The 23631-nt window shown below is 40.8% G+C and overlaps 3 protein-coding genes across 5 annotated transcripts; 2 read left to right on the top strand and 1 right to left on the bottom strand.

Moving 5' to 3' along the window:
* Positions 1–253: 253 nt before the first annotated feature.
* nob1 (NIN1 (RPN12) binding protein 1 homolog) lies at positions 254–4711 on the top strand. The gene is made up of 10 exons (XM_067492076.1): positions 254–377; positions 1152–1284; positions 1386–1519; positions 1741–1812; positions 1903–2028; positions 2236–2373; positions 2482–2703; positions 3001–3098; positions 3838–3982; positions 4208–4711. Exons 1-10 carry the CDS (start codon positions 309–311, stop codon positions 4475–4477), a joined length of 1407 nt encoding a protein of 468 aa, XP_067348177.1. The 5' UTR covers positions 254–308; the 3' UTR covers positions 4478–4711.
* A 541-nt stretch (positions 4712–5252) lies between these two features.
* On the bottom strand, positions 5253–10836 carry cog8 (component of oligomeric golgi complex 8). 2 transcript variants are annotated; one of them, XM_067492059.1, is made up of 5 exons: positions 10331–10836; positions 9274–9481; positions 8003–8824; positions 6200–6368; positions 5253–5767 (listed from the first exon to the last, which is right to left on the bottom strand). In XM_067492059.1, exons 1-5 carry the CDS (start codon positions 10657–10659, stop codon positions 5451–5453), a joined length of 1845 nt encoding a protein of 614 aa, XP_067348160.1. In that variant the 5' UTR covers positions 10660–10836; the 3' UTR covers positions 5253–5450. The 2 variants fall into 2 exon arrangements, with proteins under 2 accessions (XP_067348160.1, XP_067348164.1); XM_067492063.1 differs by having other exon boundaries at positions 9274–9498; positions 10331–10473.
* A 615-nt stretch (positions 10837–11451) lies between these two features.
* Positions 11452–23217, top strand: katnb1 (katanin p80 (WD repeat containing) subunit B 1). 2 transcript variants are annotated; one of them, XM_067492047.1, is made up of 20 exons: positions 11452–11637; positions 12203–12322; positions 12437–12567; positions 12825–12942; positions 13734–13834; positions 13928–13969; positions 14640–14723; positions 14826–14941; positions 15207–15278; positions 15355–15505; positions 15859–16049; positions 16141–16289; positions 16639–16689; positions 17234–17298; positions 18261–18482; positions 19211–19360; positions 19714–19790; positions 20630–20704; positions 21619–21735; positions 22166–23217. In XM_067492047.1, exons 2-20 carry the CDS (start codon positions 12283–12285, stop codon positions 22305–22307), a joined length of 2094 nt encoding a protein of 697 aa, XP_067348148.1. In that variant the 5' UTR covers positions 11452–11637; positions 12203–12282; the 3' UTR covers positions 22308–23217. The 2 variants fall into 2 exon arrangements, with proteins under 2 accessions (XP_067348148.1, XP_067348140.1); XM_067492039.1 differs by having other exon boundaries at positions 11452–11746.
* The last annotated feature ends 414 nt before the right edge of the window (positions 23218–23631 follow it).

Genomic DNA, 23631 nt, shown 5'->3' with positions numbered 1-23631 from the left:
AGTGAACATGTATTGTGACTATACAGCAAATTTTTACCTAATAGGTCACAATTCGAACTTATATCGTATGTTTGGCATTGTCTGCAAACATTACTGCCAGTTTATTAAAAACAAAATAATGAAGAAAAGATAATTGGCCTTCTCTTCACATGACCCTGTAAAAATAATTCGATTAAATAGTTAAATCAAAAATGGCCCACAACAATTTTTGGAGGCGTCTCATTTCAAACACGAATGACACGATTGTTGTGACGTCATCTTATCGTCTCTTGTGATTGGTCGGTCCAGACAGTGGTCATCGATTCAAGATGGCGCCGACTCTGGTGGAACATGTTGTCGCAGATGCTGGAGCGTTTTTAAAGAAAGCTCCTCTCCAGGTGAGAAATCTGCGAGTATTTGACAAAAAATTTGATTCATGTGAATGAAACATGTCAGACAGATGAGTTTTAGTGTTGGAGTTGTTCAGTCTGTAGACGCTGAAGCTGGCTGTGGTGGAGGCCACGGCTCCGTCACATTAAAAGAAAACATTAGCTTCAACTCAGCGTTTTTTCCCCGATAAGTGACTTTATTTCATATTAGACTTCATGTTACAGTCATGGCAGCATGTCCTCCTCAACCGAGAAGCAACGTGAGAAACAATAGATTATGTTCAAAGTAAGACTTTGAACGCTAGTCTGTTCGTTTTCATGATTGTACAGGTAGCTGTACTACAGACCAACAGTAAAAATACTTGTTCCATTGGTGCTGTGACCCTGTGTAAAACAGACGTATAGTAAAGTTGGACGATTCTGGCTCAGGAGGCCAATCCCAGGGTTGTTGGTTCGATTCAAACCCCCTCTTGTCATACGTCACAGTGTCTTAGACACTGAACCCAGCTCAGTTGCTGCTGATACTGTAAGTGCAAGTGGAGACTTTACTTTAACACGAAAGGCAAAACAGAAAAATTAACAGAGTAGTGGTACTGTTCCAAATATAGGAATGTTTCATGTCACAGTACTTGTGTGATATGCCATCCTCCCTGTTGATCTTAACTAGAATTCAGAACATGTGAGAATAAGCTTTAGTTTTCTTTAATAATGAGCAGAAAAGAGTCAGAGAAAACCTGACAGCTCATTAGACAGCAGTGATCAGTGTTTTGGTTTGTGTTGCAGGATATCGGGAGGAACGTCTACACTCTAAGAGATGTGGTGAACGAGATCAGAGACAAACCGACCAGGAGGAGTCTGGCCTTCCTGCCGTACCAGATCATCTTCAAGGAGCCAGCTCCTGAACACATCCGACACGGTAACTAAACCAAACCTGAACACATCAGACACGGTAACTAAACTAAATGCTGTGTTCCAAAAAATCAACCTGTTTAACTTGTTTGATATCTTGATGTTCAGTGACGGAGTTCTCAAAGAAGACCGGAGACTACCCGAGTCTTTCAGCCACTGATATCAAAGTCCTGGCTCTGACGTACCAACTAGAGCTGGAGCATGTTGGCACCAAACACCTGAGGAGAGAGCCAGAGGTCAAGGTATCTGCTGCAGAAACACGGCAACTTTCAGACAAACCCGTTTATTTTTCATTTAATGGAACTAATGTGCCCTGGTATCCGGTCTTTTACTAAAGAAAGCTGAATCCTTTGGGTTTGACAACTGAATTCTGCCTTTTGCTCAGTGTTTAGACACAGTCTGAGGTAAACAGACACAGGTTCAGGTTTACCAGAGAGCAACATCTGAACATCTTCTGTTACAGGTTAATATTCACAGCACACAGCGCCACCCAGAGACACCTGTTAACGTTGCAGGGTTCCACTTCCCCTCCAAGGTAAAACACAGACACTGGTTGTCCAGACCTGTCAGTTCATGTTTGGGTTCTTTATCATTCAGTAGTATGTTTTCTCTGCCGTCTCTCCAGAAACCTGCAGACACATCGAGCAGCAGACAGCCTGACACAGACACAGCTGACACTGAACAATTTAACAGCTTTCAGTTCTGGAGAGAACCTCTGCCGTCCATCGACAACGACCTGCTGGAGTTACTGGTGAGTAAGACAAAACAGTGAACTCTCTTCAGGTAGTGAAATTAGTTAGTATTGTAGTAGTAGTAGTATTTTTAAGTTTTCAGCACAAATTGCAATGCACAGCACCAGTCAGCTGGAGAGGAAAAGCTCAAGCATTAGGATGATGTTCTGTCCAAACATTCATACTGTGATGAACACTGCAGCTCTGAGTTATTGTTGCTTTGTTAGGAACCAGTAGAGGTTTTGAATTCAAGCAACAAACAGACAATTAAGAACCCTCAGGCACCAGACAGTGACGAGTTCAACAGCTTCCAGTTCTGGAGAGAACCACTTCCATCTGTTGATGACAGCCTGCTGGATTTACTGGTGAGTTTGACCTAGTCAATAATCATATACATGTTCATCAATAAAACACAAACCTAAATTAGGACACATGACATTGGTTCGTAATTGAAGCTCGTGGTTTGTTTGCAGAAATTGGAGGACGTCTCAGGGTCAGGCTCGTCACCTCAAAGAGACGTCCAATCAGATGATGAGGACAAAGAGAATGAGCCAGATGGAGAGGAGGATGAGGATGATAATGAAGGAGGTTGGATCACTCCGAGTAACATCAAACAGGTGAAGATGGAATCGGCTGATTGGGTGGCTCCTGGTGATGTCAGAGTCGGATGTTTGACCACTGACTTTGCCATGCAGGTAATTGACAGGTCGTATCTGTTAGGTGTTCCTAACACCTCCTCATACGTTTAAATGATCTAGGTAATACTGAATATAACACATGACTCAAAGCTTCTTCTCTTAGTTTAAGAAATGTTCCTGTGATTAATTGAATTCAGTTATACAAGTGCAGCTCTGAACTCTCACCTGTTATTTAGTATCAGTTAAGATAGAGAAGAAATGAAAATCACTGCAAGGCTGGAACCTGCTTGTTATCAATTATGACCAAAGCAGATTCATATTGTTGTTTACTAAAATAATTTCTTACTTTTCCAGAATGTTCTCATTCAGATTGGACTCCACGTGCTCTCTGTTAACGGGATGTTGATCAAACAGGCCAGAAACTACATCCTGAGATGCCACGCCTGCTTTAAGTGAGTAATCGATTAGGAAACGCTCACAGCAATAACAGATTGATGATAAAATAATCTGACTCAGAGCCGCCAGAACCAAACCTGCCTGACATCTTTAACAAGGACAACCCCCCCCCCCCCCCCCCCCTTAAAATGATGATAATAATTATTATTATTATTATTACTATGACTAAACTATGTATCCGTGTTACTGTATGTCCTTGTTTTCGTACTGTGCTCTGTGTTGAGACTGGACCACACTGAATTCCTTGTAGTTGGTACCTGGTGAATAACTTCTTAGGGACGAGTTATATAAAATATTAGGCTGGTCTGTAGTGTTAGATCATTCTGGATTTTGCTTAGATTTTAGTCATATTCAACGTACAGCAACTCATCATAAAAAGTCTTTGGAATTATACTAGGTCATTCTAGAAAAGTTATCAAAACTTTGTACAGGTGAACTTTGAGAGTGGATGTTCAATAAACAGTAGCTACACACGAAGCACATCCTTGAAAAGCTGCAATAAGAAATTATTGCATCAGGAGTTGTATTTTTTGAACAGTAAGATCAATTTTAATGTTTGTTTTATTTTGTTTTGTTTTTTTGTTGTTGTATAAGCGCTTGTCTTCCAGGTGTGGTTGTTTTAAATTCTTACAGGAAACATAAATGTTTTTTTAGATTGAAGAACTTGGGGGGTTTGATGTCCTAAGTCACATGATTGTTTAAGACATTAAACTAAAATTAGGTTTTTAATTTCAGGACGACGAGTAACATGACTAAAGTTTTCTGTCCCAACTGTGGAAACCAAACTCTAAAGAAGGTGGCAGTGACAGTGAACGAAGACGGCACCATGCAGATGCATTTCTCCAAAAACCCCAAAGTGCTGAACCCCAGAGGACTCAGGGTGAGACAAGTCTAGCTGTTGTATTCAGATTTTATAACAGTTTAAACTATTTTCATGTCACTTTTTTCCCGTTATTAGTACATTAATGTACATTGTGGAATTTCTTTTGGTTGGAATTAAGTTAGTTCTGCTGAGTGGACAAATATTTCCGTTCATCCAACAGCAGCTATAAGCTTCAGAATGAATATTCAGTTTGTGTACTAACCGCCCTGTGGCGTTTTTCAGCACTCGCTGCCTCTACCCCACGGTGGGAAACACAGTAACAACCCCCACCTGACAGAGGACCAACGTTTACCCCAGCAGAGACTCTCCAGAAAGGCTCGTCAGAAGACCAACGTGTTCGACCCCGACTATGTGGCCGGATCGTCGCCTTTCTGTGAGAATGACATCTACAGCCGCGCCGCTAACCTGCAGATCAGAGACAGCCAGTTTGGAGGTGGCAGGAAGCGAGAAAACCCCAACGCCGCCCGCAAGAAGTTTGTTAAGAAGAAGTAGAGTAAGAAAGCTGCATGAGACCACAGGGTCATCAGATTTAACATTAAAGGACCGTTCATGTGGTTCTTGGCTTTAAATCAGGTAATGGCAGAAAACGTGAAATGGTTTACACTTTAAATATAAACCAGCATTTCTCATATTGTAACATATTACTGAGGACAGCAGAGAAACTCTGATGTTAAATCCCATCGATCGTCAGTATATTGTTTAATACCCAATAAATGTTAAAGTTGACTTAAGTTGGTGCTGCTTGAAACATATTAAGTTAAATTGTTGTTTTTTGAAGTTTTCTGTTAAATGTGTTTAGACACCTGGATTGTAACTCAACTTACTTCATCCAGAACAAGGAAAAGTCCTTCTCTCTTCTGATGGAGTGAGGCTAAGAGTTTCCCTCTGTTTGCAGTCTGTGACAAGCTAAGCATGCAGCTGACCGAGAAAACCTGAAACCTGATGATATGTGCACTGTCAGATTCAGAACATATTTGTTTTTAGCTGCTAGTTTGGTTTAGTATTTAAAGATGTCCAGACTCATTTCTTAACATGAATTGTTTGGTTGTAAAGATGCTGATGTGGCCAAAAAGATATTGTTGAAGTGTATTATCATGTTGACATCATATTGCTACTAGAGTTTTAAATATCCTATATCATCCCTATATATTTGAAAAATATTTACTATTCAGAAAATCCATCTTAAGTTGTACCTACTCATGTTTTACAGAGGTGCATCTGATCTCACCTGACTTGGTAAAAGGTGAGGTGATGATGTACAGAGTGAGGCATTAATCCAAAACCATTCATTAAACAAAAAAAAAAATCACCAATCTGAAGATTGAACATGTTTTTAATCCACAAACTGCTCACGGAAACTATTTGTCAGTTATTTCTCAAACCCAAAATCCCGGATAAATGTAGAGAGAAACCCTCACACTGATTCCAGTCATTAAACAATTCATAAAAAAATGTGTACTGTCTCTTACTCCAAAGAAAACTCTTCAACCTCTAGCGCCTCTTCCTTTTGTTCAACAGAGTTTGGCTCCATCAGCTCAGCATGCAGCTCAGACTCTGGGTCTTTGGGTCCAGACTGACTTAGAATTAGGTCTGGATGTGTTATCGGTTCTTTAAGCTGCATCTCAAACGTCGTGCTGCTAGGCTCTGTGCTGATATTGAGATCCGGTGCTGGTGGCTGTGATGTCTCTCTTTTTGGAAGCAAAAAATCCAGAGGCTCGAGAACTGCAGTAAGGTCGATGCATCCCAGACTGCCATACCTGTGCAGCTGAGTCACTGGAACACCTGCAGAAGACAAAAGTCCAATTCATGTTTCTATTCACATTGATGTGTAACAGCATGTAATATAAAGGTGTTGGTGGTGTCTTAGCAGTCATGCAGCTAAAACTGATCTTTGTCATCCTGTGGTACCAAAGGGGTTTAAGTAATTTCACTACATCCGCTAGAGCAGAAATATCTACAAATTGATGTAAAAACTATTGCTAAATCAATGTGCAGAGCACGTTAAGCTGAATGATTAGGATTAAGAGGCCGATCTGAATTTGTATGACTGAGTTATTACAACAAAACCTGACTCCTGAATCTGTCAAGACTTTTTATAAACGAAACAGACGCACATTGATAAAATACAAAAAGCTGTAACATTGCGTCTGCTAACTGGCTAAATGGAAATGTTTGACACATAATGGTAAAGATGAAAACTAGAAGAGTCCTCACCCAGGATGAGGGCAAGCTGAGCTGGAGGAAACAGGACCTGCAAACAGTGATTGAGGAACGGCAGCAGATCTTCAGCGTACGAGCAGCAGAACTTGATAAACAGCTCCTTCTCTCTGCTGCTGAAAGCCGACTCCTCAGCCCGGTGAAACAACAAAATCTGGTGGGTCACCTGAAACAAGACCAGCGACATTCAACACACCAGTCCAGAACAGACAGGTATAGTAATTCCAGAAAGTATTCACAGAACAACATTTTCCACATTTTGTATGTTACAGGCTTATTACAAAATGGATTCTTTTTCACAATATCCCATAATGACAACATGAAAGAAGTTTGTTTGAAATTTTTCCAAATTTATAAAAAGAGAAAACCAAACGCGAGCTCCATCAGGTTGGATAGGGAGCCATTTTCAGATCTCTCCAGAGATGTGCAATCAGGTTCCAGTCTGGACTTTGGCTGGGCCACTCAAGGACATTCACAGAGTTGTCCTCTTTGTTATCTTGGCTGTGTTCTTAGGGTTGTTGTATGAACCGTCTGAGGCCCTGAGCACTCTGGAACAGGTTTTCATCAAGTTGTTCTGTATATTGCTGCATTGATCTTTCCCTCAATCGTGACTAGTCTCCCAGTTCCTCTGAAAAACATCCCCACAGCATGATGCTGCCACCACCATGCTTTACTGTAGAGGTGGTGTTTGTCAGGTGGTGAGCGGTGCCTGGTTTCCTCCAGACATGACACTTGGGATTCAGGCCAAAGAGTTCAATGTTTGTTTCATCAGTCCAGAGAATTTGGTTTCTCATGGTCAGAGTCCTTCAGGCAGGCTGTCATGTGGACACTCTACCAACCAGGCCTGATTGGTGGAATGGTGCAGAGATTGTGACTCAGAAAGAGCTCCAGTGTTTCTTTGTGGACATTGGAGAACCTTCCAGAAGGAGTTCTGGTTCTTTTTCATCTCACTGACTAAGGCCCTACTCTCTCTCACAATTGCTCTGTTTGGCTGGCTGGCCTGCTCTAGAAAGAGTCCTGGTTGTTCCAAACTTCTTCCATTTAGGGACGGTGGACGCCACTGTGCTCGTTGGGACCTTCAATGTTGCAGAATTTTTTCTGTACCCTTCTCCAGATTTGTGCCTCAATAGAATCCTGTCTTGGAGGTCTACAGACAATTCCTTGAAGTTCATTGCCTGGTTTAACATTAACTGTGGGACCTTATATAAACAGGTGTGTGCCTTTCCAAATCATGTCCAGTCAACTGAATTTGCCATAGGTGGACTTCGATCAAGTTCTAGAAACATCTCAAGGATGATCAGTGGAAATAGGATCCACCAGCTCAATTTCGAGTGTCATCGCAAAGGAAATGAAATTTTCAAAGATTTCAAACAAACTTCTTTCAAAATGCTCAAACGTTGTCAGTATTGTGTGTTGTTTGTAGAACTTTGGGGAAAATGATGGATTTGATCCATTTTGGAATAAGGCAACTACTATTATTAAATATTGTGAATACTTTTTGGATGCACTGAAAGACCAACACAGAGGGCAGGCTGAATCCAAACAGAGTTACAGATTAAGTAACTTAATGAGACACTTCACAAAAGTACAGAGAGGATTGATGTAAATTAAAGTAACTGTAAAAAAATTAAACAGAAACAATCAATTCATATAAGGTGTTTTGAAGAGGCTCAACACCTCTAATTCATCTCCATTAAAATGACTTGTAGCAAACGTTTAAGGCCTTTATAGACCTGATGTGGTGATGAGGGACATAAGAGCTCAGGCACAGACCCAAACTTTATGAGGAACTCTGCTCACCATCTTCAGAGAGTCTTCCAGACATTTGGTGACGTCCTCTACCACTCCAATGGGACAACAGAGCCGCAGGTCATTGAAGGCGGTCAGGATGTTGTTGAGGAAGCAGGCCAGTGGCTGGAACTCCAACAGGGACATGGGGGGCTGCAGAGTGCCAGGCTGGGTGCTTGGGGCCACAGAGGGGATCCCTGCCAGCACTGAGGGCATCGCGATGAGCGTGTACATGTTCATGTCCTCCTGGAACTTCTCCATTGCCTCCTGCACAGCTCTGCTAAACGTCTCAGCCGCCACCCGCTGGAACATGGGTGCCAACTGCCCGCGGAAGTCTGCCCCCACCCTGCTGAAGGACAGCCCAAAGTACATGCACTGACCCAGCAGAGAGTCTAGGCGGCTCCCTACACCACGCTGCAGGTCCATATCTAAAGTCTCCAAGAACTCTGCCACCTTCTGCACTACCCAGCCATAGAAAATGGCACCCTCATTCACCACCACCTGCTCACCAGCAGGGGACACCAAGGGGTCCTCATCTGAGAAGATGGCTCTGTACTGGGTGATGATGTCGAACAGGTGGACTCTGCAGGCCTCTATAGTTTTGGTGATGTGGAAATAAGGGTCATCTTCGGGGATGGCGGCAAGAATAGAGTTCAGCCAGGTGCCGCGAGCTTGCAGGAACTTCACCCGCAGTTCCGCCTCTGTAAACACGTACATCCGTCGCAGGTAACCAATGACACGCAGGCACACGGGAAGCTGCGAATTACTGCGCAGCTGCTGCAACAGCTGGTTGAGCATGAGCTGAGCTGACTGACGCACTTCACGTACAATTTCCTAAAGAGACAAAATACCAGGTTTTAACAGAGTTGATCAATGAAAACTGTGAAACTAAGTGTTTCCTCTACGATTGTTCCAATTTGACTTAAATGCCCAAATGTAACCTTACTATCCCTCAGGTGTGAACACCTCCACACCAGTGGAGGGACAAAAATCAATCAGCTTTGCATAGTCATCAGTGCCTTTTCTTTGCTGACTTATGCAGGGAGAAAAATACGTTAGCAAAAGTGACTGCGAATGAAAAGATTCAAGATTCATACATAAACATACTTAAGATCTGAACAAGTCCAAACTAGATTTAAGAGGAAAAAGCTGCACTGGCCTACCTGGGCTGAAAGATGTAGGTCTGTTGAGGCGCCATTGTCTTAAACTCTCTTCTATGATCAACATAACATAACAAAAAATAATAATTTTAATAATTATTTTTTAAGCTTCACTGGACTCACCTGGATGACTGGAAGAGAAGAGTGTTTCTTCTCCAGCCTCTTGACATACGCTGCCAGCTCTAGAGCCTCCTCATAGTAGCCGTTCCGGACACAGGTGTCCATGAGCTGCGGGATTTCCAGGATCTCTAGGATCTCAGTGTGACGGTTCAATGTGAGGCTGTTCATCCGACGACTGGCTCCGATCTCCTCCGCCTTCTTCATGAACCCTCTAAACCAGAACACCACCTTCAGTGTGTAAAGTACACCAGCAGTTTTTTCCTTTCATAGCACTTAATCGTGTTTCAGCAGGGATGTATTTACTGCAAAATATATCTGACATTTGAGCTGACTTCATAAATCAAGATGTTTTCAAAGAAAACCTATGAAAAGTTATACTGTATGCTTTGTTATAAATTCAATTAAAATGAACAATATTTTGTTAGCTAATATTACTACAATTACTATGGCACCAGACCTATGTATTAGTTTGTTCTGTTGTGAGCATTTGGTTAACTTAGATTAGATTTGATTAGTTTTGGTAGTTTACCGTGTTTCCTTTAAGTTGCTTATTCACTGTATTTTGGGTTTATTTTTTAAAAAACTGGCACATTTAACTTGGCAGTGTATAACAGTGAAATAACTGGGAGCAATAATCTGAGAATGGCTGGTAGCTTTAATTTTCCTGCCCAATTACAGAATTAAAATAAGTTAAAATTTGGAATTAAAATTTATATTTTTATTTGAGTTACACTGGTCAGTTGTTAGGATTGGTGCTTTTACTTTAACATTTTGGTGTTTTATCTTTAAAGCCATGATGGACTGTTAACACTGCTGATGTTTCTGCTATTATAAATAATTGGCAGATTAAATAATTTCAGCACTACTTTGATCTTTTGATTCTTTTTTTGTAAATAAACATAAGACTGACGCTAGTACTCCTCCTATAGTAACTATGGTTTTAGTTCTACAAAGTAAATTACATTAGAGTAATCACATAATGTAATGGAGTACTTTTAAAGTAACGCTAGGAACTAAATATTTCTTCCACTCCTGCTTAATTAAAGCTAAATCCGCCGACCTGCATTTCTCCCCGAAGCCGGGCAGCTTATCCAGCAGCCGGGACACGCTGCTCTCCACACGGCCGAAGTCCCGGTAGATGTGCTCGGTGCAGTCGGCGGTGCGGATGAAGGTCTGGTAGTTAGAGAAGGCCAGTTCCCGGGTCTGCTGCAGGATCTGAGCCCGCTCCTCCGCCAGCCGCTCCGGCTCTCGGCTCAGCTTCTCCACCCCGAAGGAGCTGAGCTCGGACAGGTAGGCAGTGAAGTCCGGGTTGTTCCTCCAGCTGTCCGGGAAGCTGTCCTTAAAGATCGACGCCAGGATACTCTCATCTTCCACGTCCACCGCCGCCATGTTTAAACCGGAGGTCAAACTCCCGCTGCTGGAGGTTTGTCTGTGAAACGGTAAAACCGGTTTAATATGTGAATATTTACCGATCAAACACGTTAAAATTAGTTTTCTGACAACACCCAAGGTAGACGGACAGTGTTGACAACCACTTCCCCCGCTGGAGCTTCTTCTTTAGGGTTTTCCGGCAGTTGACGGCCACAGATCAACCGTCTACCGCCACCTGCTGCCGCGGACACTTCGCCACGGTTAAATAGCACGTTCACACATTTTTATATTACTACTTTATAATATTTACCTGTCCGAAAGAGGGTTTGCTGTCATTAACCCACCGAAAGGGCGTCAGTCTCCAAAATTAATCTCTTTCTGAGCTGCAGCGTTTATAGGACAGAATTCCTTCTTTTTAATAGTAATTGGGAAACGCAAATTAAGTGACAAAGAAATGTACAAGAGAAATAAAAAATAGACAATAGACAATGAAATAATATAATTGCAACGTGTAAATGAGAATTATTGTAAAAACGTAAAGACTAAGTTTTGCTAAATATTTCTTCGAAAAGGTCAATTATTTAATGAGATTCTTCGTTTGGTTCAAGTTTAACACATTTAATACAGATTTCTATTTTACAACAGTTAAAAGGATGGGAGAGATTTTGTAAATTTGGACTTGAGAATATAGAAATTTAACAATTTATAATTACTGTGAGCAGCAGGTCGCCATTGCAGTGGCGAGACTTTTTTTTTTTTTTTTTTTTTGCAGCGTCTAGTCGGCTGAGACGTCAGCGGATGTGACGTATGAGTCGCTCAGTTGCTAAGCTGCAGCTGAGGAGCAACCAGACTGTCAACAAGTTGCCTTCTGCTGTAGACAGATCAACTGTGAACGTTGTAATCTGTGACTTGTGTGGTCGTTTAGACCAATTACTGCGGCCGACACACGACGGTCTGGGTTGTTTTCCTCTCTGATGGCTGGACTAACAACCAGCGGTAATTTAGCTCAAACTGCCAACAAACCCTGCGTTAGCCTTCGCTAGCTGCTGCTAATTACCCTCAGTTAGCTAGCGTTAACTAATTGCCTGACTAACAAACGGTAAAGGTAATGTTAGTTTTTTCTATACAACTCTTCTGTCTCAGCCACTTTTCAGTTATGTGGTTAATTTAAACTTTTGAATTTGAGCGTTGACTAAATTATTGTTCGTTCGGACGCTTGTGGTATAATCGAGTTTATAACCTTAATTTAGCATTAAGTTGTTACTATTAGCTAACTCAAACTGTCTTATAACAAAGAATCACTGGTGTTATCGTTCTCCAATAAAATTACAAGCAGGGAAATGGTAACTAAAATTTTACTGAATTATAGTTTTGAGGTATTTGTTACTTGAGTAGCTACTTTGATTTTATATTAATTTTCCTTTTTTTATCCACTCCGCGTTTCTTCTTTGACAGTAAAAATTCAGAAGAGAGAGTAAATAGATTTAGATATAATAGATAATTACTATATAAACATATTTTGTAGTTTAACTTAAGGATCCATATGTGTAATTCCCCACAGCCTACAGAAGTTACCCTGACTGAATTTATGAATTAAAACTGGTCCAGTTCAAACGCAGCCAATCTCCCAGTGTGACCAGTATGGCTGCTTCCAGCACCACCAAGATTGCATGGCGACTGCGTGAGTACAAATGAACCTGTTTGTGCTGTGAGCTGTTACATTTTACCTGTGGTTACTGTCAAAGATGATATAGTGTATAGCAGCAGTTAAATGTGTCCATTCTGTGTTGTACAGAGGAGTTTGAGGCCCACTCCAGCACTGTTTCCTGTTTGGCTGTGGGGAAAAGCTCTGGGCGTCTGTTGGCCACAGGAGGAGAGGACTGCAGGGTTAACATCTGGGCTGTCAGCAAGGCCAACTGCATCATGGTGAGGCCTCCAACCGCAGAAATTGCATCCTCAGCTGCAGACAACTGTCTCTAATGTAATTTAAACCGGGAATATATACAATACTAAACTAATAAACTTTAGGGTTTGGTTCAGTGCATGTTACATGTAATTATATACACAGTGACTAAAAGTGTTACTACAGCTGAGTTTAAACAAATGAAATTGCTCTGCAGAGGTTTTCCTGTAGTATGCATCCTTAATCTCTGTGTGTCTGTGTGTGTCTGTGTGTGTGTAAGAGTCTCACTGGTCACAAAACCCCAGTGGAATGTGTCCAGTTCAACATGTCAGAGGAGCAGGTCGTAGCTGGTTCTCAGTCTGGATCAATAAGAGTCTGGGACCTTGAGGCTGCAAAGAGTGAGTGTACATGTCTTTCTCTGGTTGCATGGAAAAATTGTACATACCATGAGAAAGGAGAGCAGGGTGGGGGATAGGGAAATATGACTTCCCCATGTGGATTTCTCTGCCATATAAATACATAACCAGGTTTGTAATCAGTTTTCTACATCAGTGCAAGTGCATAACAAAAGGCTCCAGACGGGGAAGAAACTCAGAAAGCAGTGTCTCACTATACAGTTAAAATCTGTGAATCAACTTCTTTCTACAAAAGTCCAGCCAAATATGCTTTTCCCAGGAGATATTTTGAGATTAGTCATTTTATTCAACTCCCCGAATAAGTGAACTGGTCTAACTTTTTGCTCCATCAATGGGCTGGTAGAAGCGTTGTTGTTTGTGGCTGCCCCTCCTGTTTCCTGACTGTCACTTAGTCAGACTTTAGAGCTGAAGTTTTTTAAGACGTATCATCTATATCTCAGATATGGTAGGGGATCAGAGAAATCTGATTGTGTTTGTGAAGTGTTTGTCCTAAAATCCAATTGCATGTGTCCTAAATGTTTGTTTTTGATTTATATTTTTTTAGTCACAATTTCTAGTCTTTCAGAAGTTAAATAATTATTATTTTAAGAACATTCTCCATTGTTATGGCATTGTTAGTCAGCCTGCTGGGTAGCTGTTTAAGGAAATTACATGTGAAATATAGAAAGATTTAATCTGATACAGATTATGGAAATGTGGATTTACAGTAACCGTGTTACTACAGGGCAGGTAAACGTAATGAGCTTGACTGTGCTCTTTCATGTCATCTCCAGTTTTACGAACTCTGATGGGACATAAAGCCAACATCACTAGTCTGGGCTTCCATCCATTTGGAGACCTCATTGCCTCTAGCTCCATGGACACAAACATCAAGGTCATTATAGGTCTGTGCAATCCTGATGCATTTGCATGTGACAATATATAAATGCATTTTTCTTCTTATTTTTACATGTAAACTTGGTTCCAGCTATGGGACGTACGGAGGAAAGGATATGTGTTCAGGTATAAGGTAAGAACTATCTGTATGTGATTGGGTAAAGACACATTGTGATGTATCAGATGTGAGCAGATTTTTCTTTAAAATGCCTTTTTAGATAGTCTGAGAACATGGCTACAGAATATTCTAATATATAAAAGATATTTATTCTATTATGGTCGCATATATGAAAGAAGTCGAAGAAAGTGTATTTCGGAATAAAACTTTGTTCTGTATGGAATAGGGCTCACAATAATCATGTGTTGACGCAAATTCCATTTAACCCCAATTTATTTGATGCAGTTAACGCAGGTTGGTTCAGTTATGGTGTCTGTGCACCATAACTGAACCATCTGTGCAGAACTCGACAGTGTGAGTGACTCTGAGTACTAATGCTGACTAATTCTCAGCGTTTTCTTTGTGGAGTGCACTGAGTGAGATGACAGACATCTCAAACAATCAGAAACATGAAACAGTAATGTGATGCCTATAGTGAGTCATTGTAAACCAACAGCTTATGAGAACCATCTCGTCTGCTTTTTTACATAACTTAATAACTGAGCTCTGGCCACCCCAGCCTCACTTGTCCCATTACAGCAAATTCAGACTAGATAAAACTTGTTGTTAATTTGCAAATAATTGCAACTAAAACTTCAATTTAAATACAGCCCTGGTACTGAACATCCTTGGGTGTGTATTGCAGGGTCACACTCAGGCAGTGAGGAGTCTGGCTTTCAGTCCAGATGGGAAGTGGTTGGCCTCAGCCAGTGACGACTGCACTGTCAAGGTACAAACTCCCTCACACAGCTACGCTATAGGACATGAAGGACTGAAACCGCAGTTTATTGAAGATAAAGTGACTGTTGTGATTGTCCCCTTTCTCCATCAGCTGTGGGACCTGACTCAGGGGAAGACGATTACAGAGTTCAAGTCTCACATTGCAGCTGTCAATATCATCCAGTTTCACCCCAACGAATACCTGCTGGCATCAGGCAGCTCCGATAGGTACACGTGACTTCTGACGAGTAGCTATCTCCCCCCTGGTTTCTTTGTTGATTTCTTGTTTCTTTGCTCTGGTATTCCATGTTTTTGTCTTGTGCATCAGTGTCTGTTTTTAATGATGGAACCTCATAATGTAAATTTCGCTTTATTAATGCATTTGTGTCATGAGGCTCCAAAGATTTTACAGTTTTGATGTTCTACTCACTACAGATAGTTTTCCCTCAGTGTATTACTTTGAACTTTGACTGTCGAAACTTGTTGTTTGCAGGACCATCAAGCTGTGGGATCTGGAGAAATTTACCATAATTGGCTCCTTGGAGGGAGACACCAGTCCAATCAGGTTAGTTTTGTCTCTGAAGACAATAGTATGTTTTACAGCGTGCTGCTGACCTCTGACCTCTGATCTGTGATTTTAGGTGTATGTTATTCAGCTCTGATGGCAGCTGTCTGTACAGTGGGGCCACAGACTCCCTGCGGGTCTTCGGTTGGGAGCCCGATCGCTGCTTCGATGTTTTGCCAGTGGGCTGGGGGAAAGTATCTGACCTGGCAGTCTGCAACCAACAGCTGGTATGTTGCTCTAACATCACTGTTCAGAGTGAAAGCAGGTCTCTTCTTTTTCCACACCAACACATTGTTTTAGTAAGTCACTGAACTGCATTTTAGGGTCAGACTAGGGTATGTAGCAGTGATAGATTTATTTATTTATTTACTTTTTTAAAATTATTTTTTATGCATAATATTTGTCAGTCCCAATAAAACATTTACTGAAATCTCTAATAACAGTATTAAAGCCCGACACTGTAGACAAACTTGACGACTAAATGATTGAAATGTCTATATATTCTTCCTCTTCCTGTAGCAGCTGACTCACTTTATGTTCAGCTGTTTTACAAGTTAAATCTCTGTCATCTCCACTGCAGATTGGTGTGTCTCATCAGCTCTCAAGCGTGTCATCCTATGTGGTCGATCTAAAGAGGGTGAAGAAGAGCGGTGGCTCGATGATCCGGGGAATTATCCAGGACAATCAGCCACTGTCTGAGCCAAAGGATCCTAAAATATGTGCACTGCGAAGGAACTACGACAGACCCACAACCACCTGCAGCTCACAGAGGTACAACACATCCAGTCTGGTTGTCATAGCGGGAGACTTTAACTGACGTAGATGTTTTGGTTAACCTGCTCATATGTTGTGATGTCATCAGAGTGAAGCAGAGGTCAGACGCTGAAAGGCGGAGCCCGGAAGGGGAGAGACGGAGTCCCAGTGAGGATGAGGCTGACGAGAAACTATCCTCAGCTGAAATTCACAACGCTGAAGACTACAAGGAGATTTTTCAGCCAAAGAACGCAATCTGTAGGTTGACTGTCCAACCGCACCTCAGCGCTAATAACCCTGGTTCAATTCAGGACTCAGGCTTTATTTTAGAAGTTTAGCTTATTTTATTATATTATTCATTATTGAGGTGGTCATGGCCATCAATGTCATGTGTTTTTCTCAATGTGCTCATATCTGTATTTTAGGTTAAGTCACATTATTTTTTTAAGGTGGAACAAACAACGTTTTTACTTTTCCTTGTACTTTTCCCATTTGACAAAAGCGTAAAAACAACAGTTTTATGTTATTCTGTCTGATAAAAACAAGTTTTCCTTACAGCTTAACCTAAATTAAATAGGATCATTACTGAGGTTTTGTTATCTTCTAGCTCGCACTCCTCCCAAGATATCCGAGCCTTTCCCTGCTCCTCCGGAAGATGGTGAGTTCATCAAGTTTACTGTCATGCAAAATCAGGCATATTAGCGTTTTCATAGCTCCAAAATAGAAATGACGTGTGTGAAGACTCAAAAAGCTGTGAGATTTAAAGTGAAGCCGAAAATGTTTCTGCTTCACAAATAGTTTGAACTGTTTCTAGGTCAGAAATCAACTCAATCAAAACAACCATGTTTACTTCTGCAAAAGGTCATTGTTTTGTACGAAATGTAGAAAACCTTTATAGATTTCTTTAGTAGTGAACCGTTTAAAATTGTCCAATGTGTTTCTTAGAATGGACCTGATAGTTTTCCATTTTAAGCAAAACTTTGTCAGCACCAAACCAAAGGTGCAGCTGTAGTTGCAGTTTTTCTGGCTGAAGAAAACTTTGTTGAATTGTTTAATTTTCTGTTTTGTTTGGCAGAATTGTCTTTGTGTGGGTTGGTCATTGTAATTACTAAAACAGCAGCATAATATTTCAAATATAAACTAAGTGATAAGTAATAGAGAGAAGATACAGTGTTTTCAGACGCATATGTTTGTTCTTTCAGAAACTGTGCTGGCGATTGGAAGTCAGATGAAAGACATAATATCTCCATTTCCTGACAAGCAGCAGGTCAGTGAACGCAGCCGCTTTAGAGAAAGTGTGTAGCTGAAGAAGTGCAATGGTTTCACTGATTAGTGAACATTTTATTTAAAGGTAATAGATCCTATAACAGCCTCAGCCATTTATTTGTGTCTGATGCTTTTATTTCACATCACGTCCCCACAGTTACTTCTACTGCGACATTTCAACAATAAAACATGCATCACAGGTTAAGAATTAACCAGACCATTGTCAATTATGACCAATCAATTAGACTTTGATCTCATCGGAGCACAGAATCTTGTTTCAGATCTCATTTAATTTGTTCACATGCTCCTTAGCAGACTCCAACATGCTGCCTTATGTGTAGAAGAAAGCAATGGCTCCCAGACAGTTTAGCCTTGTGCAGACAACGCTTGACTTTGCAGATATGGACTTTGATTCCAGTTTTTTAGCTCCCCGCATTTTGGATTCGTATGTATCTCTTGAGAGCTTTCTATTGCACCTTTCAGTTATTTTTCTTGGTTTTCTTGGAAGAGTCTCAGTGTGTCCATGTTTCCAAAATTTCTTGATTATGGTTTTGAGTTTCTTTCCAGTTTTAGTCTTTAATGAAATAGTGTATCTAGATTTCTTTATTTTTAAAGAAATCTTCTAGCCTCTTTTTTTTTTGTCCAGCATTTTAATAACATCTTCTAATTGCTGTGAAGCTGGAGCTTTCTCCATCTTATCTGTGTGCAGTTACCATGGTTACAGGTTTGCTGGATTATCTCAGCTTGTGAAGTTGTAGTTAAAAATGCCATTTCTTCTGAGAAGTGCCAATGTTGGATGTAATATCTACTGAATCTAGTGTGTAACCAGTGTGAGGGTTTTATTGCCCAGACTCCTTGAATTACTGGACAATCCCAGAAGTTATGGCAGTTATCTTGTATTATTTATTGCTTTGAATTCTGTTTTTGTTACGTGACGATTTAAAGTATGTCTGTGTGGTAAAGGCTCTTCCACTGGCCTCCTCGACTCCTGTCCAGAGGGTGGAACCCACAGTGGTCTCCTATTCGAAGCGTCCCGGCGCCTCAGCTGCCAGTGTGGCCCCCCCAGGCCCCCCTCCCCCTCAGACTCAGCCTCCAATCACAACAGCCAAGACTAAGGCACAACCTAAAATCATCCCAATCACCAGGAACAAGCCCATTGGCCTGAATGTGGCTGAATTCCTGCCTGTGAGTCTAAATATTTATTAAATATTTATTATTTGTTTTTTGTTTTTTACGTACAAATGAAAAAATATGTCAAAATTGTAAACTTGCATTTCACATGTGTGAGTTTGAAGCTGTATATTTGTTTTTAAGGAATGCAAACTTTTGCACACAACTGTATATTTTTACATGTATAATTATTGAAGAAAAAATGTAAACATAAACCTTCTACTTAAATAATTTTTATTGACACTACTTAGTGTAATATTTCTGACCCAACCCCGAACAGGCCACAACACTTATTTAAAATGTTAAATAATAAATGTGTAAAAGTATGTATGGACCTAATCGGACAGAACAGGTTTTAGCAGTCAACATTCCAGTGAGAGGGACGTGATGTGCACTGATTTTCCGTTGCACAGACCCTTGTGCTTTCTCCTCCATGAGCCACTAATTGTGTCAAAAACATGATGGGCCATTTCGTCATCACACTATGCATTCTGCCTGCATAGGGTGTCAGTTAATTCTGTTCACATTAAACTAAAAATAATAAACCTAAACATCTGCCAAATAATAATTTTATGTATTAAAAAAAACAACTGGAGAGTGTAATTATACTCATGTTGTTGCAGGAGACAGAATAGAGTCCTAACAGCTCATCCAGGAGTTTGGCCAGGCAACAATATCCAGTTTTGAATCGTGGAAAACTAAACTAAACACAAAATAAATGAGTTTCTGTGTCTGCTCTGCAGTCGTCGCCCAACAACAGAGCTGCAGCCCTCAACGATGAGGAGGCTCTGTCTCAGATGAAGAAGGGTCACGACACCATGTGTGTGATGCTGAGCAGCCGACATAAGAACCTGGAGATGGTGCGAGCTGTGTGGGCTAGAGACGACATGAAGGTCAGACCTTTTCCCCCTTAGCAGCCTCGGTACCAGAATTGGGTCGTATCAGTTACTAATCCACGACTCACCACCACAATTGTTACATATTCCATTTGAAATCTTGGATTTTCAATACCAGTGTTGTATTTTTTTTTTTACTTTTTCTTTACTTTACTTCTTGACTGTGACACTGTCTTTTTGCTCAGCAATAATATTCATTCAGTGAGAAGAAAACTGGGAATAATCCAGGCTTATTTGTGCTGATGTACTGTAATATACTGTATAGTATAATTTGGTTACAAGCTAAAGCTTTCAGCCACATCTCGTGGTCTTTCTGATGAAAAGTCTTTCTGTCTCCTCTCTGTCCGCAGAATGCTCTGGACATGGCTGTCTCCATGAATGACCTTTCGATTGTTGTGGACATCCTCAACATCATCAACCTCCAGCCGTGAGTCACACATGCTCACTCTGTCACTAAACACGTCATTTTACACCCAGTTAGGGACGAAGCGATAACCATATTGGGTTAATTAATACAGATGTTTGTTTTTGAACAAAATGAAAAATGTCTAAATCCAATGCTAAATAGACAATAAGCTTGGCTAGTCAACAAGCTAGAGAAATGATGGTCACAGCAGGCGAAAACATTGTAATAAAACCTAAGTGTGAAGAAAGTAATATGGAAACCGCAGATGATCCACTTCCTCTCTGTCGTGAATGTTGCCAAACACACTCTCACTAATGAGCTGTGACTTTCAGAGCCTGCTGTCCAATTACTGTGGATGAGCAGTAAAGAGTTTATTGTTGCAGAACTGCTCCCCATGTTCTCTGCAGCGGAGCAGAGACAGGGTTGGATTTTAATCAGGATGTTCAACGAAACCATGCACTGGTTTTGAGAGACACTCACCTGGTCTCATTGTCACCAATTAAAACCAGACACTGATCTCTGATGAGTGTAGTAACATGTGAACCACAAGAAAACAACTCTTCTCTAAGTTGAGTTTATTGAGCTGTTGGTTGTGTAGCACTGAAAATTTATCTGCTCAGCTGCAGCCTCCTGATGGCGATTAATATACATTTACCCTCTGGGAGGCACTGCAGATCAGTAGAAGCTACCAGAAACATCTGCAGCAATACAGCCCTAAACATTTGTCTTTATCTGAACAACATGGAGCTTTTCTCTTAATCATATTTTCAGACCTTATGTCACCTGTCATTTGCTTTTTCTCGACTGCGGTGAAGCTGAAGCTCATTTTCTAGCTGTAATAATTGAGCTTATTGTTTCAGGTCTTTGTGGAAACTGGACGTTTGTACAACGATTCTTCCTCAGATCGACAAACTGCTACAGAGTAATTATGAAAGGTGAGTAACCACATTCAGGTTCATTCCCTTGTTTGAAGGTCACAGATTTTGACATTATTATTTTAGATTTGTGTAAAATGTCAGTTCCAGTCCTCCACAGCCACGTGACATGTCTAATTTACTGGTTTTGTCTCATCTTCTGCTGAAAAATGTTAGATGACAAAAACTGTATTTTATTTATGTATTTGTTTAACCAGGTAAGTTATTGAGAACCAATTCTAATAACGACCTGGCCAATAGAGAGCATGAAGGACAGATGCTAAACAGCAATTTAAAACAAAAGACTTACCAAAACAAAAAAACACATTTAAACATTCAGAATGAAAGTGTCTGCGGCGGATAGTTGAAAACAAGTGCAGTGATCTTGGATTATTGTTTGAGCTTTAGAGTCTGTTCCAAATGATTCCAGTCATTTGCTGCAGAAAACTAAAAAGCGGTGAGACTATAGAAGATACAGGCTTTTGGAATATGCAGGTTAATTAAACTACTGACGAACAAATACAAGTAGTGTTATGAATATTTTGGTGTGAGCAGGTTGAATTGACTGAGTTAATATTAGTATCATTGGCCGACAAATATAGATGGATCAATTAGTTGTTCCACAATTTTCAGACATTTTGTCACAGATGGTGACAATCATCTGCCCATCTTTACATTCCAGAGGCTCTGTCTCTCTGAAACGCACCTAATACGCAGTCATGTTACTGGCCTGTTGCCAGTTGTTTGTTCTACTGTGAATAAAATATGGGTTGATGAGATTTGTAAGTCATTGCATTCGGATTTTCTGTTTTACACATCGCCCCAACTTTGGGGTTGGGGTTGTAGATACATACGTGTATAGTATGAGTTTCACTACTGTTTGTTTATTTATAACAGCTACTGAGACATGATTTCTGATTTCTGTCTGTCCCCAGCTACATGCACACCGGCTGCACGTCTCTAAAGCTCATCATGAAACATTTCTGGATTTTGATCTCGGACACGCTGAAGGCCACACCGTCTGTTGGAGTCGACATCTCTCGAGAGGAGCGGTGAGTCAGCTGCAGGACCCCTCACGTTTCACCCGACATTTAAAGACATACAATCCACATCTGGTGGACAAAAAAAACATTTTTAATCAGTCACAGATACTTTTTCTACATAAACATGACAGGTGTCTGCACTAGCAGTCTCTGCTGTTAGCTTAAAAACAGTTCTAGTTTCATTTAAATAAAAAAAGTTACACACATCCTGACAAACATGTATCACGAGTTGTTAATGTGAGTGTGGATGAACTTTCACAGCTGCAGTCCAGTGGTTAAAGAAGCACTGAAGTATCAATACCACAGTATATGAGAAAGTATTGTCAGCAAAATGTACTCAAAAGTCTCAAAACGAAAATATTCCTCACACACTGTAGCATGACATGATAAATATTACTGGAATATAATTACTGATGCATTAATGTTTGTGCCGTTTTAGACACCAGAAGTGCAGAATGTGCTGTAAGCACCTGAAGAACCTGAGCAACATTGTGAAGAACAAAGCGGAGCAGGTCGGTCGACACGGCAGCACCTTCAAAGAGCTGCAGCTGCTCATGGCTCCACTGGACGACTCGCTCTGACGGCGAGGACACACTTCAAAGCTTCGGGGATCAGATGATCTGCAGCAGACTGTTTATCCCTGTTCAGACCACAAGTGAGAAGACGACAGGAAATCAGTTTGTCCTGACTCACTGACAGGGTGCAGGCTGTAAATAAGTGTCGTGAGAGCGACAGTGAAGCTGCAAATGAATCAGAATCCTTCTGAGTGCAGCTAGAACTCTACACAGGAGCAGTAACAGTTTAGCCCTGACGAGCTGTTAAACATAGACAAGTAAGAGATTTCAGTTTATAGAAGGTTTGATCTTATTTGTTCTGTGAAACTAGTTCAAAACCAAAACTCAGCAAATTTAATCAGTGACAAAACTCTAAATGTGCGAAGCCAATTCTGCTCATGTTGAAGAAGTTGTTGCACATTTTGAGGTGTTTGTTTGTTCACTCTTGCTGCGGGTTTGACTGTTCAGTCCAGCTAAACTTGCTCTTTAGTTTCATATTTACTGCACAAACAGGAGTGATATCACAGTTCTTATTAAATCTCAAATCAAGCTTTTCCCCAAAATCTGGTCCTTTATTAATACACAGTGCCTCTGCTGCTGATTGAGTGTGGTTTTAAAATACACGTGATGGATGTGTTTGTGTCTGCACACCTGAAACGCAGGATCTCAGGTGGGGTTCACCTGTAACCTTTGACTGATGTAATGGTTCACAATGAACAAGTGTTCAGTTAGAAAATTGAAGTCAGGCGTCGAGTTTCAAGATTCCTGCGGGGATTAAAGTACAAAGATTGAGATATTTAGTTCTTCGTTGACACGATGAATTTCTGATCTTAATATTTTCACTTTTTTTCTACTTTTCACTTTGATCAACTATTTTAAATGTACAGTTATTTAAATAAAGTTGTACATGTTGGAAATAAAGTGGAGTTTCAAGGAATTTTAACTAACAAACTGCTTTGTTTTTTTTCACATTACCTGTAGAGGGTTGTTGAGTGGTTAGTGCTGCTGCCTCACAATTAGGTCCCCAGTTTGAATCCCCAACCGGCTGTGGGCTCTGTGTGGTATTTTGCATGTTCTCCCCTGCTTCCTTTGGTTTCCACTGGCTACTCCTGTTTCCACCCACACTCTAAAACACATGCATGTTATCATGACAGTTGTGTCAAGTGATTACAGATGATGGATGGATGTTGATGGTGAATTTGCTGTGAAGGTCTTTGATTTAAATGCTGGTGTTAGAAGCTCTTATTAAATGATAAAGAACAGTGGGTAGATGTATTTTGAAGAAGCTTCGACAAAGCCAGGCTTGGTGTTTCCTAACACAGAAGTCAAAGACTTGACAAAAGAACTATTC

This window comes from Channa argus, chromosome 2 (genome assembly GCF_033026475.1).
Source record: "Channa argus isolate prfri chromosome 2, Channa argus male v1.0, whole genome shotgun sequence".
NCBI classification, from domain to species: domain Eukaryota; kingdom Metazoa; phylum Chordata; class Actinopteri; order Anabantiformes; family Channidae; genus Channa; species Channa argus.
This window is presented reverse-complemented; position numbering and strand designations above follow the sequence as displayed.

Coding starts and splice junctions, on each gene's coding strand:
- nob1 (XM_067492076.1), top strand. CDS start 309: ATGGCGCCGACTCTGGTGGAACATGTTGTCGCAGATGCTGGAGCGTTT. Junction 2,029..2,235: donor ACGACCTGCTGGAGTTACTG/GTGAGTAAGACA, acceptor TTGCTTTGTTAG/GAACCAGTAGAGGTTTTGAA. Junction 3,099..3,837: donor AGATGCCACGCCTGCTTTAA/GTGAGTAATCGA, acceptor TTTTAATTTCAG/GACGACGAGTAACATGACTA.
- cog8 (XM_067492059.1), bottom strand. CDS start 10,659: ATGGCGGCGGTGGACGTGGAAGATGAGAGTATCCTGGCGTCGATCTTT. Junction 8,825..9,273: donor CTTCTCTTCCAGTCATCCAG/GTGAGTCCAGTG, acceptor TTGTCTCTTTAG/GAAATTGTACGTGAAGTGCG. Junction 5,768..6,199: donor TCAGCTTGCCCTCATCCTGG/GTGAGGACTCTT, acceptor TGTCTTCTGCAG/GTGTTCCAGTGACTCAGCTG.
- katnb1 (XM_067492047.1), top strand. CDS start 12,283: ATGGCTGCTTCCAGCACCACCAAGATTGCATGGCGACTGC. Junction 19,361..19,713: donor GGGCTAGAGACGACATGAAG/GTCAGACCTTTT, acceptor CTCTGTCCGCAG/AATGCTCTGGACATGGCTGT. Junction 21,736..22,165: donor GACATCTCTCGAGAGGAGCG/GTGAGTCAGCTG, acceptor GTGCCGTTTTAG/ACACCAGAAGTGCAGAATGT.